The sequence below is a fragment of the Primulina huaijiensis genome, chromosome 17 (assembly GCF_012295235.1).
Source record: "Primulina huaijiensis isolate GDHJ02 chromosome 17, ASM1229523v2, whole genome shotgun sequence".
Taxonomy (NCBI): Eukaryota; Viridiplantae; Streptophyta; class Magnoliopsida; order Lamiales; family Gesneriaceae; genus Primulina; species Primulina huaijiensis.
In genome coordinates, this window is record NC_133322.1 from 5483047 (window position 1) to 5504218 (window position 21172).

General features: G+C 33.5%; 3 protein-coding genes across 5 annotated transcripts; 2 read left to right on the forward strand and 1 right to left on the reverse strand.

Moving 5' to 3' along the window:
- The first annotated feature begins 1020 nt into the window (after positions 1-1020).
- Positions 1021-2801, forward strand: LOC140963513 (uncharacterized). 3 transcript variants are annotated; one of them, XM_073422862.1, is made up of 4 exons: positions 1021-1098; positions 1448-1780; positions 2199-2269; positions 2603-2801. In XM_073422862.1, exons 2-4 carry the CDS (start codon positions 1455-1457, stop codon positions 2614-2616), a joined length of 411 nt encoding a protein of 136 aa, XP_073278963.1. In that variant the 5' UTR covers positions 1021-1098; positions 1448-1454; the 3' UTR covers positions 2617-2801. The 3 variants fall into 3 exon arrangements, with proteins under 3 accessions (XP_073278963.1, XP_073278962.1, XP_073278965.1); XM_073422861.1 differs by having other exon boundaries at positions 1022-1122; XM_073422864.1 differs by having other exon boundaries at positions 1058-1088.
- Positions 2802-8574: 5773 nt separating this feature from the next.
- On the reverse strand, positions 8575-11396 carry LOC140963382 (adenine nucleotide transporter BT1, chloroplastic/mitochondrial-like). The gene is made up of 4 exons (XM_073422685.1): positions 11231-11396; positions 10457-11087; positions 9373-9534; positions 8575-9295 (listed from the first exon to the last, which is right to left on the reverse strand). The coding sequence occupies exons 2-4, from the start codon at positions 11036-11038 to the stop codon at positions 8828-8830; spliced, it is 1212 nt and encodes a 403-aa protein (XP_073278786.1). The 5' UTR covers positions 11039-11087; positions 11231-11396; the 3' UTR covers positions 8575-8827.
- A 3657-nt stretch (positions 11397-15053) lies between these two features.
- LOC140962684 (protein NRT1/ PTR FAMILY 6.2-like) lies at positions 15054-18283 on the forward strand. Its single transcript, XM_073421641.1, has 5 exons — positions 15054-15271; positions 15728-15945; positions 16157-16704; positions 16993-17333; positions 17698-18283. Exons 1-5 carry the CDS (start codon positions 15175-15177, stop codon positions 18177-18179), a joined length of 1686 nt encoding a protein of 561 aa, XP_073277742.1. The 5' UTR covers positions 15054-15174; the 3' UTR covers positions 18180-18283.
- Positions 18284-21172: the final 2889 nt, after the last annotated feature.

Here is a 21172-nt window from a genome sequence, read left to right on the forward strand (position 1 = left end):
TTATCTTGAGAAAAATATCAATAAAGTTAGACCTCGAATAAACATAAGGTTTATTCATTAAGTTATACAGATTGAGATACATAATGCATTGTAATACATGGAAGATAATACTCGTTTTTAGAGGACATATCGTCATGATTCATGTGTTTTGTTTTCTCTTATGGTAAATGAGATGTATGTGTCAAGTGGGAGAATGTAACAAAAACGTAACACATATTAAAAGAAGTAGCGTGTACAAATTGAAATTGACGACGACCAAGAAAATTTAGATGCGTACACGATTCTTCTTTTGACTCTTGTCTCCTGATAAACTCATCGATGGTATGAGAAACGCCTATAAATAGCAGAGTTTGAGGTCCCTAAACATACAATCTCATACAGAATAATACACCATCTATAGAGAGATTGGAGTGTTTAGAAGACTTCAATCGGAGGAAAATCAGAAGAATCAAAGATGATTCAATGGCTGGAGGTAACGCTCGATCTAGCTTCCGCATATTTGTTTATCATGCTTATATACGTACAGATACATGATTTTTGAGAAAATTTCTGACACAATCATCTGCATTCATACCCACCCTCAAAACCCTAAATACAAATTTGCCTAGCTCCACCACTCAAGTAATGTCTTCCCCTCGTAATGCCTGCAAGAAATGGGAATAGAATACAGAACAAAAATTTTCGATCTTTTCAGAAATAATGCATAGGGAATCATGGGAAAAAGATATATATAATAATTGACTTATTTTTTTTGTAACTTCTTGATCTTCAACCAATGCACACTAAAATGTCCACTACTTTTACCATCTGTCCTCATGCATGTCCCCACGTCTATGAGATCAAAACATGAAACCGAGGAAAAGTATAATTATCAAAATCCTTTAGATTTCTCTTTCGAAATATTCCCATCTTAAGGAAACCATTTTATGCCCCAAAAAAAGGAGCTTAGGGTACCATAAAAAGGAGAACTCACTGGTATATAAACCCACCATCAACCCATTTTTCAAAATCACCAATTCCGAACAACGCTAGCAAGAACTTCCTGCAAAAATATATATACTTCGATTCTTACGTCGTTTTCATACAAGGTGATACGTTGTTTATTGGCTTGCCCTTGTGCATGTGGGTTAGGCTTCTTTCGTGCCGTTTGTTTGACAAAATAGTGTTGTCTAAGACGGAAATGTACTTTAAATTTTCAATTAAATAATCTTGAATTTCAAAAACTTAAGAATATTCAAGGATAGATCGAGTTGTGTGTGTGTTCTCATACGTTTCGCAGCTTGATTATTGCCATCATACTTCAAACATCTTGATTCACATAACGCAGATTTATTAGATATATGTGTATACACACACACACACACACACACTCTCTCTCTCTCTCCATTCGATCTGCTGCTGCATTCTTAGTGTTGCTAACTTTGCATTAATCTTCATAAAATATTAGACACACAATGAATAAGGAAGGAGATTGGTTGTGTCCCGCATGCCAGCACCTCAACTTCAAGAAACGAGAGCATTGCCAACGATGTGGCTGCCCCAAGAATGCTACGGCAGCCGAAGTTTCCACGTACATAATACAGAGAACCGAACTGATGCCTGGAGATTGGTATTGTGGTGGCCAGAATTGCGGTGCACACAACTATGCCAGTCGAACGAGCTGCTATCGATGTGGTTCACTGAAGGACTACTGTGGTTATGGGGCCGGAGTCATAGCATCTGCCGGTTATGCATATGATGCCATCCCTGGTTGGAAAACCGGAGATTGGATTTGCACCAGGTTTGTTGGAAGAAACCAGGGATTAATGCATGTTCTCCTTTAGATGCACGTTGCATTACCTTATGTGGGATCATAATATTATGCATGATTCAAATTCGACAACCGAGACTAGCCAAGATAGATTAATGCACAACTTAAGTTACTCATTTTCATAAAAAAAATAGATACATAAGATACGAATGGTTGTTAGTAGAATCTTTTGTTTGTTGTAGCGCTCACACGAGCTTACGACGGAGGCATGACATGACATCACATATAATTTTATTTTGTTGGTTTTTAAGGAAAATGTCAAGCTTAAGATATAATTTAAAAGAGAGAACCAAGAATCCAAAAGATTAATTTATTGGATCGTACGTACTATGTTGATTATAATTATACATTGTTTATTTATGTGGCTCACATGTTTAATGTTGGTCAGACTTGGATGTGGCATGCATAATTACGCTTGCAGGACGGAGTGCTATAAATGCAAGACACCTAGAGATTTTGGTACGTATATCTATATATAAATATGAAAAACTGTTTTTTTAAATATATTTGCATGTGATTTTGATCATCTATGTTATTAAATTTTAGTTTTAATATTTTTTTTATTTTTTTTTCAATTTTAAATATGTAGCGTTGATGTGACACTGAACAGCACTCCCATTGAAAAATGAGTAAAATTGCTAAAAATTAAATATACGTGGCTAAAATTGAAATTTGATAACATAGAAGATCAAAATGACCAATAAAACAAACATAGAAGACCTAATATATACACAGTCACACACACATATATACTCATTGTAATTAATACTTCATTTTTTTTTCACCTTGTAGGGGGAGAAGTCTAAGGGAAACCAAAAAGAGAGGATATATGAGTGATGCCATATGTAATATTTTTCTTTTTGCATGAATAAATAGAGCTCATGAAAAAGCTCGACATGTGTAATGTTTTTCCCAATGAAGTTTAGTAGATGTTAATTGTTTTTTTTTTCTGGATTATTTTTAAATATTATATATGTTTCATCTAGCTAGTTTAATTTGTGTCATTTGGAATGTGATTTTGTTTTTGTTTTAAAAAAATAAAAATAAAACACGAACAAATAAAAGGCTTTATTATGGCATGAGTCAAAGATGATCAAAAGATTCACGGAATCTTTTGAAATATATGGTTTAATTCAGAAGTCTCCATCGTTTCGAAGCAAACAAGAAATCGAGGTTTTAATAATGAAAGTAGATAAGAACCAGATGCTCCCACTTTGGCAACACTACTACTTTTTGTTGATTGAATTGCATACGGAAGGGGACTCGGGATTATTATATATGATATTTATCATGTATCTATATACATTAAATTCTTCAGAATATTTTTTCAAATAAATATGTTATTGATTTTTAAAATTTATCGCATTCATATTATACAAAATATAACAAAAAAATTACATTAAAAAATATTTAAAATTTTAACGTCTAGTCCACCCTATTTTAAAATCCTGGCTACGTTTCTGTCGGGAGATCATTCAAGGGCTCATCTTGGGCAAAATTACTAGGTTTCACCGGGAGGCCATCTGGGAACCAATCTCAGTCGACGTACCAAATATCCGTTATTGTGTCGATTAAGAGAGTCGTGGACGACCTCTTAGCCGACCTACCAAAGGGTTCTAGGAGATTTATAATATTGTAAAGACCAGAATTTTAGTCATGGAAGAACTCTACTCAAATGATAACTCTTGTGAAAACCACGAATTAAGGGCATTTAAATTTTAAATTAATTATACAAATGTATAGGCATATATTTTTGAATTATATTATAACTGTAAAAATAATAATTTCAAAATTATTAAATAGTTATACATGAAATCAGAAAGCTTAAAGCCAATAAATATATGAAATCTGAATATGAGCGTGCGTGTATTTCAAATTTTAGGAAGGAGGGGGAATTCAATGTGCTATTTTTGAAATTAAGGAGAATATATTAAGGTTTTTGAAACCACCTTCTTGCACTTAATTAAAGAAGGTTTTGACCAACTTGGTAAGCCTCATCAATTTCGAAAATATAAGTCCTATTTTGCATGCTATATTTCGAGAATATGGAAGGAAGAATTCAAGTTATAATTGACACTTAAAAAAAGGACGAAATTCAGAAACTTTTACACTAGTGTTATAACTTATAATTGACACTTAAAAAAACCCAAAATTCTACTAGTGTTGCCAATCACACACACATCATTTGTTGTAATTGACACTTAAAAAAAGGACGAAATTCAGAAACTTTTACACTAGAAATCGGCAAGATTTAGTCACCTTATGACACCTCAATTTCGAACCAATTAAGGAGGAAACCATATACATATATATGTTCATACTTCGTTTTTTATATGTTTTAAGGTTTCGTTTTGAATTCTGTCTATACTTTGGTGCCTCGTGTCCCGACATATCCTGTGACATGTCACATCCACAATTATGTATATATGTATTTTCTATTATCCGGAAGTACGAACGCCCCTACCTATTGAGTGTTTCCTCAAATGTTCACCCCTTTCTTTTCTCCCTATATAAGAACGAAGATGAAGTAGACGAGGATGCACAAGACATATTTTGGGGCTGAAGATGAATTTTCGAGACGAGAAGATTTCTAGAAATTTTTTTAAAAAAATTGGTTTTCTTTATTTTATCGCTTACGCACTTACGTTTTCTAGTATAAAGACAATTATCTTTTATGTAATAGACTCACTTTTTGATTATTTGATGTACTAATAGTTTTACTGTTACAACATTAAATTGTTAAACAACGTAGATGCCGAGTCTAGGTCTCGGTCTCGGGCGTGACAACTCTTCTCTTATAAATATCTGGTTTGATAGCATTATTTATACATTCACTCTTATTCCTTACACACAATACCATATACATATATATGTTCATACTTCGTTTTTTTTATATGTTTTAAGGTCTCGTTTTTAATTTTGTCCTTTTTCTTGACTATGTCTTGACATATCCTACGACATGTAACATCCACAAATATGTATATATGTATTTTATATTATTCGGGTGTATGAACGCCCCTACCTATCGAATATTTCTCCAAACTTTCACCTCTTTCTGTTCTCCCCATATAAGAACGAAGATGAAGTAGACGAAGATGTACAAGACATGTTTTGGGGCTGATGAAGAAGTTTCGAGAAAAGAAGATTTTTAGAAATTTTTTTAAAAAAAGTTGGTTTTTTTATTTTATTGCTTACGCATTTATGTTTCACATGTAAAGACAATTCTCTTTTATGTAATAAACTGACTTTTTGGTTATTTGATGTACTACAATTTTTACTGTTACAACATTAAATTATTAAACAATGCAGATGTCGAGTCTCGATCTCGGGCGTGACAACTCTTCTCTTATAAATACTAGATTTTATAGTATTATTTATACATTCACTCTTATTGCGTACACACAATAAATCACTATATTTTTCTTATTTTCTGAACTGAATGTAGGAAGAGCTACGCGGAAACAATCTTTCAACCATCGTTTAAAGTTCTTGTTCGTGTTAGTGCTAGTTGGATCAGAGTTCCTTCCGGAACAAAATTTTAATTTTCAAATCATAAATAGTGCCAACGTGACTACTAGATTGCCAATCATATCGAGAGGCTGAAGAAGTAACTTCTCTGACAATTCTGGCTAACTTCTCACTTGAGTTAAATTATGATGAGTCCTAAGCTCCTCCACCGCATATTTGAATGTAGAAAGAAATAATAGTCCCAAATTTATTAAAATACACATGATGGATGAAGCATGGTTGATTGATTTGCTATTTTATGCACAGGATCAATTAAGTTTTATTAGCTGGAGGTTTATGCTTTTTATGATAATTTGCTGTTAATTTTGATTCTACAATTTTTGTTGAAACATTCTTTATTATTTGTTATAAATGCGAGTTTTCGACCATTCAAATTTGCTGTAATCTATAGTTGTAGTGTGAGATGGTGGGGTTCAAGGGAAAGATAACTGCACTCTTTGTTTATAGCCTCAATATGCATCGGTGTGAGGCTGCAAATCAAATTTCTTGTTTTTTTCCTTGGTGTGTCTATATTTCAGTTTTTCATTTTGAAGTTGCACAATACCTATAATCGATGATTGTTCAAATTGAATAAATCAAGATTGAAAATACCATTAGTTGAATGGTAAGTTCCACTCAAATTTCTGCTGTTACGCGCATTTTATTACATCAACTTTACAAACCATATCATCTGCATTACTGTCAATACCACATCTCAGTCTCCAACTCCACAAATGTAATTAATACTAGTATTTCTATCTGCTTCAATGTGGTTTCTTATGTTTTTGGGAGACAAGTGTGGTGTTGTTTTCTGGGACTAGGGGGTCTCAGCTGGATACTCTGCCAATGGAGAGTTGTTAGCACGGTGAATGATGGAAAGGTGCCAGCTGCAAAAGACGGTTGAATTTTTAGTAGACACGAGAGTGACTAGTAGATGTCTGTTTGGTGGCATCACTTGTGTGAACCCGTATCCGTAATTAATTAAGGTGCATCCATTATCAGTTACTATGTTGCTGAAATCTTAGATGGTATCTGAGAGGTCGGATCTTCACTTGGGGAGCTCGGATAGGACCTTTGAAATCTGGCAACACAAACAAGAACGTTAGAAGAGGGCCGGAAGGTTTTTCCGGCGTAGTCCCTCCGACGCTCAAGTCAAATAGAAAACTGAGAGAGTAATGTGTGTGCTTAGAGAGAGTGAATATATGAATGAATAAACAGTGAACGAAACATGATATTTATAAGAGAACATTAGAGTCTTGATTTGGTATGATTAGTATATATTTTAATTATAGACAATGTTAAATTTTAGTAAAACATATTTCTAAGCCAAGTATTTATTGTTACTTCAAGTTTCAGCCTAAGCTCCGTTGAATCAGAGTCCAGGATGAAAAAAATTTCCTGGCTACGTCCCTGGCCGGACCCATCCTCGGTGCGGAGGTATCAAGTTACTATGTGTATTGGTAGTTCGTGTATCCAAATGTTTCAATAATTGAAGGAGCAAAAGCAATGCATATATTGTGGGTGGAAATTAATATTTGCCTCTTTTGCAGAACTGGTAGCATAATTTCACTTGTTTCTGTTGCTTTTCCAGGTTTGTGGCCCTCCTGGACTGATGAGACATATATCCGGAGATAAGGCAAAGGATCGGTCACTATGACTTAACAAAACCATTCTTTTTTAAATAAATAAAAAAACAATGAAATGGATATATTATTAGATCTGAGTTATGAACAATTACCTCTGAAATAAAGGTCCCATCTTATTTGACAGACATTGAAGTAGTGATTTTTGTCGACTACCTGATTCACTAATCTCCTTACAAAAGCTGAAATTACAATTTGATAAATCCAAAGCCAATGTATTGCAGTAGTCTATTATTAATTAAAAAATATAAGAATCTTATAAGATTGACTCATCTAATTAGTTCAAGGTTTTATTCATCATTCTGTTTGCATGGGTTTGATTATGTAGAGCTATATAATTCGGAATGAGGTTGATCACATCATCGTATTTCAAATCACACAAAAACTCATGTGAGAAGATTTCACGAGTTAATTTTGTGAGACATATATTTTTAAAAAGTATTATTTTTTATGCTAAAAGTATTATTTTTTATTGTAGATATGAGTAGGGATGACCTGTCTTATGAATAAATATACGTAAAATTATCTCACAAGGGAGTTATTATTCAAATCGTATATAGGATTATGCTTGGATCTAAGTATTTTATTTTATTTGAAATATGGATTAAAAGATTTTTCTGTAGTAATTTTCAAATTGATTATATAAATTTTGTGTGAATAGTTAGTGCAATCTTGAACTTTTGATAATTTCAAAACCTCGATGTGTTGCGAAAAGAACAATTGATCTTGTCAACTTTTTAATGCTCTTAATTTGATATTTACAGAGTCATGTCCTTAGTTTTAAAGTCATTTTGAAAACTATGACTTCTCGGGCTGATTAATATACGATGATACCGATAACTAATACAAACTAAATATGAAAGAACAAGAATGACAAAAAAAAAAAAGTGCCAAGTAACCCTATTTTATACATGACAGATTGCACGTTGCAATTTTACAGCATCAATTGCTATCAGTGGTATTGATGATGTCGTTTTGCTTTAATTTTGCAAAACTCCACCATCTATCTTATTTTTGAAATTATTTTTAAAAAAAATTAATTAAAAAAAAACCCTTCTCCACTCTCGTTTTGTTCGTGTGTTGATAATTAAGGTAATAAAAAAATGTATGATATATTGATGATATATATGTAAGTAATATAATGATTTATAACTTTGAATTTTCTGTAAAATTTATATGAAGCGTTAGATAAAACAAAGATGATCATTAATCAACTCACGTCTCATAATTCGTACCAAATGATGACTAACAAAAAATTTAAAGTTTTCACTTTTCAAGTTTGAGACGAAACTCTCACGTACAAATCCAATTATAACAATCTCCTTTCAACTGAGAAATAAATTCAAATAAAATTTTAAAAGATAAATTGATTAAAACCAACTGCTTTTCAAACTTATAAAAAGTAGCACACCTAAATTAAGACAAATTGGAGCAACTATGCAATCAAACTCATAATTTAGCAAATTTTATTGCATCATCTCTTTTGTAAAACTAAAACCAAAATATTTATTTATGAGAAATTGATATTTATATTTTATTTTTTCTTATTTGCAACTTTATTTGTTAATAAATTTGACACGTATTTTACATATCTGAATTGTAAATAACACAAAATTAGTATAAATATCATCTCCCTTGATTATGATAATTATAGTGAGGATAAAACATTTCGCCAAAAACAATCTTTCCATGGCTTCGGAAGGAGAGAATAATCCATCTCATCAATAGGAATCCAATGCAAAAAAAAACAAAAAAAAACATACTAAATTAGGTGGATAGTAGTTTCTTCTCGATGGGTACTTGAGAGTTCAAGGGTGATGAGATTTCCTCAAATTGTACTCCAAAAAAAAGGCTTTTATTCAACCTTCTACCGATCTTCATCTTCAACTAAAATTTTCTTGCACGCCTCGTAGCACATGAAAGAAATTCCTGCGGCGGGGACTAATTTCATGCAGCTCGGACCCAACCCTCGATAGAGGCCCTCGACTCCTTCATGTTTGAGTATACTTAGAAGGGCATGAAGCATGTTTCTATACTGTCTACCATTGAGCGCACCAGCTTGCATATGTTTCCGAGCTACCTCAAGAGGAAAAGTTGCACTGCTTGAAATTGCACCAGCAGCTGATCCTATTAAGAGCGTGGCAATATTTTCGATTTCATCCTTGTCAAAAACCTTCTTGTAAGCTTTTCTTAATGCGTCATAAGCAAAATAATTGGTGGCAGCATACGGAATTACTCCTATTACACTCGGTGTGAGGCCTCTGTAAAGCTCGGCAGGTCCCTCCTCCCGTACTATTTTCAAGAAAGCATCCATGAGATTTTTGTATGCACCTCTCTGAGGATGATAAAGTAACACAAATGAAAAATGGTGATGACATATAAATGAACGACAAGAAAATGGAGTTCTCGTACCTGAATTGTTAATCGAGTTTTGAGCAGCTCGAGTGGATAGGTACATATGGTAGAGCTGATTCCAGCCACAGCACCGGCAATTAGAGAAACGGGTACATGTATCTTGGGCTCTTCTCCAGGTTTAGGAGTTAACTGGTTCTTCACCGTATCATATGCGAATAACTGCAGTTATCAAAGGGAATATGTCAAGAAAAGAAGCCAAGACAAGACTTGCATGTCCCACATCACCTCCATAATAATCTGTAGACTGCAGAAATATTTAATATACCCTCCCACCGAATAAAACAGACAAATCTATTAGGTTTGTGCTCTCTACTCATTGATGGTAGCCAATTAACACTGCTACTCTCGTTGAGAACCGACGATACCGAATTGCGACATAAAAAATCTAATTAGGTCTGTGTTGATGGTGTAGCTTGTATCAAATTTTCAACAGGATGAAAGTGCATGCACCAAATTAACATTAATGCATCAGATAGTTGTCTAAAGTAAATGATCATCGGTGTCCGCTACTCAATGATTGGAAAATATCATAGGTTCCACATAAGCTCCATACTAAAAAGAGGAGATTAGCATATAAATATAAGGGTCTCCCACACCTAATGGGCTGGTTTCTTGGATTTAGGCTATCTTATTCTGGTAATAAAAGAACAAAGAATAACCTGGTTCCAAAGATTCCCAAGATTTTGAAGTTAATTGAAAACTTGGAACCCCAATCTCATCTCTCTACCATTAATATATTCAGCAAATATGTGCCTTTTACATCACATTCAAAAACAGAACAATGAAAGTACACCCTCATTTTTCTTCACTAAGTTTTAGCATATCAACAAACAAATAAAGCTCAGCAAATCACGATATTCGACAAGTTAAGATTTTTACCAGCAATCCAGGTGTAGATTCCAATTAATAATTAACATCAATAGAACATCACCATTACATTATTAAACACAAACAACACCATAACATTTTGAATGATAATAATTCTTTAATGCTAACCTGCTCAAATAAGAGATGATGCAACATTGAAGATGCTAAATGCAAAGTCAAAACTAACATAGGAACGTAGAACAGTCCAAAGTACCTCTATCGCTTTGCTTGGTGCAACCCGAATCACATTAACCAGGTTACCTCTAAACAACCCTTGCCATCCTTCATGCTTCATGATATCCCGAAACACTTCAGCCGTCGAATGGCCACAAGTCCCGACCATTAAATGAGTCCGTATCGTCTCCAAAGGCGCAACCATTGTCCGGGACACAGCACCGGCAATTGCCCCACTGATCAACCTCCTCAGAGATGGATTTCTGATTGTGATTTTCAACCTAAGACCCTGTTTCCTATTCTTTTCCTTTGGTAGCACCCCTTCTTCCTCCACTTCCAATGCTTCTCCAACCTCCAACTCCGGCAAGCTGCCCATAAGTAGGCCAGGCTCGGATAGCGCATTTTTACAGAAAAAGCTCGATGGTAAAACCTTAAAACGATCGGTGGAATTCGGAGAGTTTGTTGACAAGCCAAAGCCCATTCCCATCTGCCCCACACTTGCAAATAATCCTCCAAGATTATATTTTTCATCTTGGGGAAACCGCAAGAACCCTATTCCAGAATTTGTCAGCAACCCCTCATCTCCAATTCTTTCAGCACCCGTTAATCTTCTTCCATCCATAAGACCCAAATCAAAAGGTTACAAATCTTGTGCTTAGAAAGTAGGCAACCTACTCACAGTTGAGTATAAAAATGCTAAATTAAATATTGTAACAGGTAGCAACAGTAAATAAATAAAAAAAAATGCACAACAAGAACATGCGGATAGGAATATTCCGTCGCATCGGAAACAAGAAGCAAGAGAAGAAATTACCCGGATTGCCTTTGCCCCAAAAAAAAAACCCCGAAGAAGAAGGCTCTTCTTTTAAAAAAAAACCCTTCCCTTCCCTCTCCTCTCTGAGAGCTAAGCCGAGAGGGGAAGGTCACCAGCAGTAGTTCAGGTACGCACCAAACCTATATGATGTTAAAATTAGTTCACAAATTTGTTTCTGGTGTAATACAAATCCTCCACTTATATAATATGTGTGCCAAATTTGACTAGAGAATTTATTCAATATTCGTTCTCTTCCGATTTGTCTACTCAAAATACATACTGATTTGATGTCTTTCCTATTCGAATAGTTTACTCATGTTCTTTTCAAATGCACTCAAGACATCTCACTTTTTCCATTTGTTAAATTTGTGTTTATTAGCAACTTATCAATATTCTTTCAAAAAGAGAAAAACAAGGTAGCATACGTAATCGGACAAAAACTTGTGTGAGACAGTTTCACATGTCGTATTTTGTGGAACAGATCTCTTATTTGGGTCATTCATGAAAAAGTATTATTTTTTATGCTAAGAGTATTACTTTTTATTGTGAATATCGGTAGGGTTGACCCGTCTTATATATAAAAATTCGTGAGACCGTCTCACAAGAGACCTACTCACGTAGTAAGATCATTTGAATATTTGAGTTTGACTTTCATTCGAAGTTTGAATAATTTAAATTTTTGCTCGAAATTTTAGATTGAGTTCGATTATCCAAATATAAATCAAATATTTATCGAATCTATTCAAAAAATTTACAAGTTTTCTCGATTCATTTACAATTTCATGTATTTTAACTTTCTATTATTAGGATAAAATAATTTATTTCTTCTATTTGATTTAGCTTATAATAAATTTGATTTATATATTATACATTTATATATACTAGTAAAAGATGCATATGCGTTGCATGTGTTATTATTATTTTTATTTTGATCAAATAATACTAAACAATTAATAAGAAATTATTTTCAATTTAGAAGAGTTGTTCAATTTAAAAAGGGAGTTTTGTTTAGATTTTTTTCTATGTAAAATATGGAGTGACTTGTGGAGGTTTTTAGTATGATAAGAAAGATCATTATGGAATTAAATATTTTGGTGTCATTTAATATAGTTACTCTAAGGATGTTGGGATCGAGAAAGAGTTTAGATGGAATGAATGAACTCTTTCAAATTTATGCTTTTAAAATTGGTTTTCAACCGTTTTGAGGCAGATTAATTCTCAAACTTGTTAGAAAGGTGAACCACTGTAAAATGCAGAAAACAGTTCAATATTTCTAATGATAGCTTAAAACCGTTGACGAATTGTCAACAAAATGTAGAGTGAAAAATAAGTGCTTGCAAGAAGTAAAGACACAGGGTTTTTTTTGTAGATGTACGGAGATGAAAACTCCTACGTCACCCCTTCTTCCTCTTCAGAAAGGATTCCACTAAAAGACTTTGGCTTTACAAGTAGGGACCGTTCGAGCACAACATAACAAAATTCATAAAATTCGAAATACATATCATGCATAACATGACTCATACCACATGCATACCAATGTCAAAGCACTGAGATTCTCTAATTTTCATGGTTTACTGATATCAGTCCTTAATTTTTACTTCTCTAAGAGGGCGAAGACGTATAACGGTCACAATCTCACCGTTTAAGGGCCATAAACATATTATGCATATTGGGATTCCCATTCGAATCCTCACAGTGCCAAGACACAACCATACGATAATCGTATCAAGAATAGAGTAGAAGAAGAATATGCACTCGATCGAATTTTTGAAAACAAAAATTATATATAACCGAAATTAAATTTAAAACAAACTCACTTACCTTAGACCTGAAAGAAAACGTGAAGAATTCGAAAATCATAGAAGAATCATGCAACGTGCACTTCGAAAACGCAGCAGCAAATCGATCGAAAAATCAGTCGTCTTGTAAAATTCTTTTCTCCTTGTTGAACCTTTGGATCGGGCTTAAAATTTCACAGTACGTCAAATAAATTATGAACGGTGGAGATCGAGTTTGGAGGTGGTTTTAACCTGCTTATGGACGAAAAACTGTAGGTATGATGCTTCCGCCTAAAATCCGAGCAATATTCTTGTGAAGGCTATAAACAAAAAAAACTAACCGTTGGATTTTACTGAAATTTGGATATGTTATTGAAACATATGGAAGCATATTCTAAACGATAGAGATAGAATTCTGAGCAATTGAACAAGAGAAATAATTTTCTGAACTTGAATATAACTTTGATGACTGCAGCAGAATTTTGGAGAGGAATTCCGAAAATTTGGAGCAAAAACTCGAAAATTTGAGGTGTAAATTTTGAATGAGAGGTTCTCTAGGATTGGATCCTTCATTTTGCCTTGGAAACGATAATTTGATGACCAATACTGATGGTGGCCATCTGGTCACATCCATTCGTGTGTGGTGCAGAAATGGGACGTTCTATCACGAACCATCCCAAACAAGAATGCAACAAACGGGTGCTATAGGTTCAATGTGTCCATCTTGTAGTAATAGAATTCCTGGTCAGTTTAATGTGCTTTAGATGGACTTCTTCCTCAGATGCATGCTTTTCTTGGGTATTGATGATATTTCATCGCTAGCTTTTTAGCGATGATATAGAACTTTTGTTTTCTTTTGCTGTTATGCTATTTATGTCTCCTTTGTGAGGATAGGATGTGTTTCTTATATTTTGGTGTATGAGAAACATTCGAATTGGATCCTACGGTGGTAATAAAATTTCATTGTTAAGTTACGTTGATTGTTTTCATAAAACAAAGATGAATACGAAATAGTACTTGTTAATATTATTCATTATATATAGTCGTGTTTGTGGCGATATGAGATTATGTGGGTAAAGGTCGAATCATATTAGGATAGCTAGGCATGTAAATGTGCATTTTTTTTTAAGTGAATGTGTTCTTTTTTCCCCTTGAAAAACAAAGAAAGAAAATGTTTGTGTCATTGATTAATGGAATAAATTACTAGGTTTCATATCGTTGTAATAGGAGATTTACTTGGAACCTTTGGCTTTAAGTTGAAATATAGTACTATTTTACTAAATTAAATTAAATGAGCAATTTTAATTGTCTATACCTAATTAAATCCAAATGCGTGTGGAGCTCTTAAAGAGTGACGTATACGAATACTGGAAATATGCAAAGTGTGATCCATAAAGCGAAAAGTTTCCTAAGATTAGGACATGAATCACATGATANCGATTCCTAAGTTACAATAAAAACATTTTTAAAATATATATATGAAATCGTTGAATTTTAAATTCATGGTTTCAAATATATTTGAATTTTCCGAGAAATTTAATTAAGGAGATCTTAAATTACTATAATATCAATATATTTTCATGAATATTTGTAACATTTGCTTCTCTTAAATTCATAATTTTCATTCACAATCAAATATCATTTTAAATTAATATTTTACTAATAAATAAGCATCATATTTAGATTATATAGACCCATATTATATTCCATGAACTCTATACAACTCAAATATATAAAATTATTTGTTTTTCATATATATTAAAAAAATTTATTGAAAAAACAAAATTTATAAACAAACATTCAAAAAATAGTTTTTGTTTTTCAAGATTGAGTTACTAGGAGTATAAATTAAAAACAAAAAAAATGCTATTAAATATAGAAAATAAATTATATATTTGGGAAGAAACTTATAGAAGTGGATGGATAATATATAAATAAAATGAAATTCAAATTTAGCTATTAACCCATAATTTTTGTTGGAGTATCCATAATAATTTAGAATTATGTTACGTAATAATCCACTACACTGAGGTTGGACGGTATGATTTCCTGGCTCCTCGGAAACTGCCTTTTATTTGTTACGCGAGAGAGGAAAGGATCAACGAAAATCCAAGAAATTCCATTATTATTGGGAACATAAACTTGGAAGAGCGAGTAAACACTAAAATGGTGCAGTCTGCTTCTGATGATGCTGTGGATTACAATGGTGATCCTGCTAACAGGTCCACCACCGGTGGTTGGGTTTCTGCGGCATCGATCCTTGGTCGCTCCACTCGTCCACTCTTTACGTTGTTTCATGTTTTGTTGCATTTTCAGAATGATTTTCAAGAAAAGTTGCAATTTTTTCACTTTTGTTTATGGATATTTTTTGTTGATGCATGTACGTAAATTAGTGTTCGTAAGTGAGATCCGGAAAGAGGGAAGAAGAGGGTGGTTTTGCTATTGAAATATATCCATCAGATGATTTTTATTGTCTCCACGATTTGAGCAATTATTAAGATTTAAGGGAAAATATCACTGATGTAATATGTGTGAAAATTTTGAAGCTTTTCTGTACTGCATGAGAATTTCATATATGAAATGGTTGGTTGGTTGGTTTACTCATTGAAAAAGAAGATCCATTTCTTGAAAATCTAAAAAATATGGTTTTAAATCTGATGAAGTTTGATGAAATTCGAATAACTAGCAGATGAGGAAATTCAGTTCTTGTTTTGTGTAGTGGTCGAGCTCTGCGAAAGGCTATCGTCGATGGCAATTGGGGTTAACCTCGTGACTTATATCCACGGCACGATGCATCTACCTAGTGCCACTGCGTCAACCATAGTCACAAATTGGGGTGGTTTTTCTTTTCTCTTAAGCATATTTGGAGGCATACTTGCAGACACCTTCTTAGGAAGATATTGGACTATTGCAATATTTGCAAATATTCATGCATTGGTAAGTGAAAGGCTGGTTAAATTCGACGTGCGGATGAATAGACACTTGTTCCAGCTTGCATCTGTTATGTGATCCAATGAATCAATAACAGAGTATAGAAGCACTTGTCTACAAATCTTTAGCCTTTTAATTTAATCTCGTTAGCTACCAAATCAAACATATGCTTTATCAGATTAAGTTTTCTTATTTCTTGCTGTCTTGACGTCTATAGGGGTCCGGCCTGTTAGCAATCTCAACAGTTCTGCCCCACTTACGCCCACCTCCATGTAATACTTCTTTGTCAAACGATTGCAAAGAAGCTAATGGTCTGCAAATGGCAGTTTTCTACATAGCTGCATACACTGTCGCGTTAGGACTAGGTGGTATCAAATGCAGCGTTTCAGGTTTCGGGGCGGATCAGTTTGACCAAAAAGATGAGAAGGAGAAAGCTCAAATGGTACACTTTTTCAATAGGTTCTACTTTTTCATCAGTTTTGGGACACTCCTTGCAGTTACGGTGTTTGTTTATATACAAGACAAAGCGGCTCGAGTGTGGGGTTATGGAAGTATCACGGTTTTGATGTGGTTCGCAGTTGTCATTTTTCTATCAGGAACTCGAAGATATCGTTATAAAAAATGTGTTGGGAGCCCTGTTGTTCAAACTCTGCAAGTCTTGGTAGCTGCTATAAGGAAAAGAAACCTGACGTTTCCCTCGAACGTCCAACAATTGTACCATACTCATTCCGAGGACTCAAGATATTCTCAAAATGGTCGTTTCAGGTATATTACTAATTTACTATAGTCTAAAATCCGTAGTTCATTAGTGACACCATACTAAAGTCCATACTGATTTGCTACATTACGTGATTTACATGAAGCCAAATACATCTATTTTGAGAAACAATTATTGGCAATTTTCTTTGCTTTATTTTGTTTTGTTTTCTTGGGAGAACATTTTTCAGAAAACATTCTTTGTAACAGAAAATGGTAAATTTTGGTAGCCTTACTCTGTTTGTCTATTTTTGGAGCTAAATATCCATGTTGACATATTAACTTTTGAACTTGTAGTTTCTTGGATAAGGCGTCAATCATAGACGAAGCTGACACCGCAAATGTAGAATCTGGTGTTCAAAATTCATGGAGACTGTGCTCGGTCGCAAAGGTAGAGGAAATTAAAATGATGAGTCGGCTGCTACCAATTTGGGCAACAACGATTATGCTTTGGACCGTACATGCACAGATGATCACTTATTCTGTGCTACAAGCTGCCACATTGAAAAGGTCTATCGGTTCATTTCAAATCCCACCAGGCTCATTCAATGCCTTCTTCATTGGAGCCATACTGCTGTCTCTCGGAATTTATGATCGTTTGGTCATCCATCTGTTCAAAAAAGAGTCAGGCAACAAGGGTATAAGAACTAAATTCTCCCTTTTTTACTCAGTACTTGGAAACTACCCCAAGAAATCGTGCAATGTTTCATGTTATTGAAGTATGCATTCGAAATTCGCAAAACCAACCAACATTAATGAAAGAGGCACTAGAATATGCTAGAAATGAAATAATAGGTAATGGAATTAGATTTAGTATCATTAAAATTATTATATGATTGATTAAGAATTTTAGTTCATTGGACATTGTGTTGTGATCGGATGTTTTCATCCGCCTATACCATTGTATCGCATCTCTTTGCATTCAAGATAGTCTGTAGAAGATTACTTTATGACCATCATCAAACATATCCTTTTTCTTGATATTATCTTGAAATTTCTCAGGTCTGACAAATCTCCAAAAAATTGGTCTAGGCCTCTTTTTTTCCGTTATAGCAATGGGGGTGGCAGCAATAGTCGAGATTCGAAGATTGAAGGTCGCAAAATCCACAGGTGGCGCCGTTTTAACCCTACCAATGAGTGGTTTCTTCTTGGTACCTCAGTTTGCTCTAGCCGGGGTTGCAGAAGGATTCGTGTACACAGGGCAGCTCGACTTTTTCTTGTCAGAGTCACCAAAAGGGATGAAAGCAATTAGCACGAGCCTGTTTCTGACTACCATCGCATTTGGGTTTTTCGTGAGCACTGCATTGGTTTCAATCATAAGGGATGTGACCAAAGATAAGCATAATTGGCTTCCGGCAGATGTTAACAATGGTAGATTGGATCTTTTTTATGGGTTCATAGCATTGCTTTGTGCTATCAATCTTGTGCTCTTCATCTGTTGTGCTAGATGGTTTATTAGGAAGAAAGCGCTGACTTTGAATTAAGTGATCTGCATGAGGACTTATCATTTTTCAGATGGATCAGTCTCTTAATATTGAAGAGTCAATGTGCCAAAACTACACTATGACATAATGGATAAAGATTAGTGGTTAGATCTCTTGTCAACTATAAAGGGAAACTTGGATTCATATTTACTACATATAGAGACAAGATTGTGTGTGCACTTCCTAGAAATTATGTTCTGTCTTGTTTTTGGGTTCACTTCTTGTTTCTGTTTATTGTGTCAACACCGCCACAGGTAGACATGGACCTGCCATGGATCTGTCGAATCCCGTGACAAAAACTGAAAAATCTAGGAGAGGAAAGGATCATTTCTACCATCCAAAGTTTGTTCTTTGTCTAGTTTAAAGGTGAGATATTCTTTTTACCTTTTGTTCTGAAAACTTGTAGTTCGATCTTGAGACTGAAATGATAGTTTAATCTACTCCTGATTTGAAATTAACTCAATTGTTCTATAATTTTAAAAATTGAATAAATTGAATTTCATCAGTCGATAATATAAATTTGACATCAAATTTGAGACAATGAGTTAACAATAATAATTAATAATTCATTTAAACATCATACTATCATATTTCGGGAGCTCTTCTCCCTGTACATGAAAAATTGACACGAGTCATTTTCTTTTATTTTATTATTATGATTTTTTAGTTTTGGTAAACACAAATTGATCCTGCAATTACACCTCATTTCTATTCTTTATTATAATAATAATAAAAACAATATTAATTATAATAAAATAAACTAACGATTTACAAAAAGAAATGTATATGTAGAGATTTTAGTTTTTTGATATTAAAATCAAATTATTTAAAACTCAATATTTTACATTTAAAATTATATAAAATTTGCATTCCATAGGAGTTTACACTTATATTTATATTTCTCACTTGTATTTTTCTTATTTTTGTGGTAAAATCATAATTTAAAACAATATCTTTTTAAATTTAAATACTATAACAAATTTATATTAAAAAATTATATTCTGTCAATTTACATATACAAAAGTTCATAAATATCATTCCAGAGCACTATTTATTCAAGGCAAAAAATGATAAATTTTGTTCACATGTATTTCTAAAGTTCTTTTATTAAATCAATTAAATCTAAAATTTTAAAATAAGTTATTTCAAAATTAAAATTTAAAGTGAAATATAAATAAATCATATCTTAGATTGGAGGAAACAAATTCCTGGAGAAAATGTTTGGATTAGAAGAAAAAAGTTGCAAAAGAAAATGTTGTGAAGTGACAGTGTATGTGGAGTTGTGTTGACCAAAGTTAAAAATCTTAATAGAATAAAAATATATACACACCCGCCAATCTTTCATGTTCAGGGCGGCGAAGAGCTCCCGGAGTAGGATAGAATTAGGCGTAATATGGCTGCCAAAATTTCAAATCCTGAGCCAGCCCAGACCCATCACAGGTCTTGTAAGACCTGTATTCTAAAAAAATTAAACTGGATTCCATGAAAGCATATTTTCTTTTGGTGCTATCAACTTTACAAAGTTACCCATCGTAGGTTAGTCTATGTTACATCGGACATAAGTATTCCAAATACACATTATTCAGCTATGACTTGTATATCCAACCATTCATACAAAAGGTAGGAACAAGTTCGTTTTGCAATTCGATAGTCGTGATCTAACACTAAAATGAGACCTTTTGAAAAGCCTAAGTTGATCCATTTGAACCTCATGATACTAAAAACATTCAATGCATCTCAAAAAAACAGTCTGATGTACTTTGGTGGGCAAATGCAGAGACATTCTGCAGGTAACAAAGTTTACAGACATTGAGAAATATAAAGACATTGCATATGTTGAATGCCAGCCAGTTGAAGCATAAAGTTCACACATCAAGATATACTGCATAATCATCAGACTGGTTTTACTGAAATTCGACAAGCATGTAAGAAAAACCTCAACAAGAACTCTATCTCGCTGCGAGATTGATAACACGAGGCATAACCGTTACCAAAGAAGAGTAATTCTAAAAAATCAAGAATTTTTTGAGATAGTTAACAAGTACAAATGTCAACCATAAAGGTTGTATCGTATTCAAAATCAAGCCACAGAAAGTAAAGGTGCCAAATCCAAGACGCAACTACAACTCCTCGCTCCATTTCAGCAAAACATTGTCATCCCTGAAAACCTAGCCAGGTTAGATATCGAATCCTAAAATTCAAGATCAAATTGGATTTGTATGGATGAAGGAGCAAAATCCAGATTTTAATACAACATCATATGAATATATAGCAATAAACGTGCAGTGAAAGGTGGAAGAAGGAAAATGATAGGAGTTATTTCGACTTCAAGAAGAGCATTCGCACGCAAAAGCAATAAATAAAGAGACAATGCAGACACTTCTTCATACGGTAACATGACATATGAACAGCGCTTCTGATAATTAGTGCTTCAAATAAACACCAAAAGAAGTTAATAATCAACAATGTTAGTATTGAAAAAGCCAACTTATTAGGCCAAGAAATTTATAACGATTAGTTTCGCGATTATGTAGTTTTTAACTCATCAACATATCAGATGATTCAAACTTCAAGGACCAATACAATGATAAGATCTAAAATGGATAAGGAAATATTATATATTCATCATAATACATGCATATCATTTGCATGAATATATATGTGTGTGTGTGCGTGTGAAGACGATCAGAGTTAAAAAAAATCAATGGAACTGGACACCGTTCATGAGAAAATTCATATATGGTGAAAGATGATACTGCTATTATTTACCAAACGACAATCTCATACGCTACAAAGCAACAAGATACTGCTATTATTTACTAATCGACAATCTCAAGACGTTTACTGTATTAAGAAACATTGTCTTCTAATCGATCTAAAGATAAAGCTTATATGCGTGGGCATAATTCAAAACACATAAATGGAACACATTTGCAAGAATTGGAGGATAGAAATCATTCCATGCTTACATGAATAAAGAAAACATCAGATGA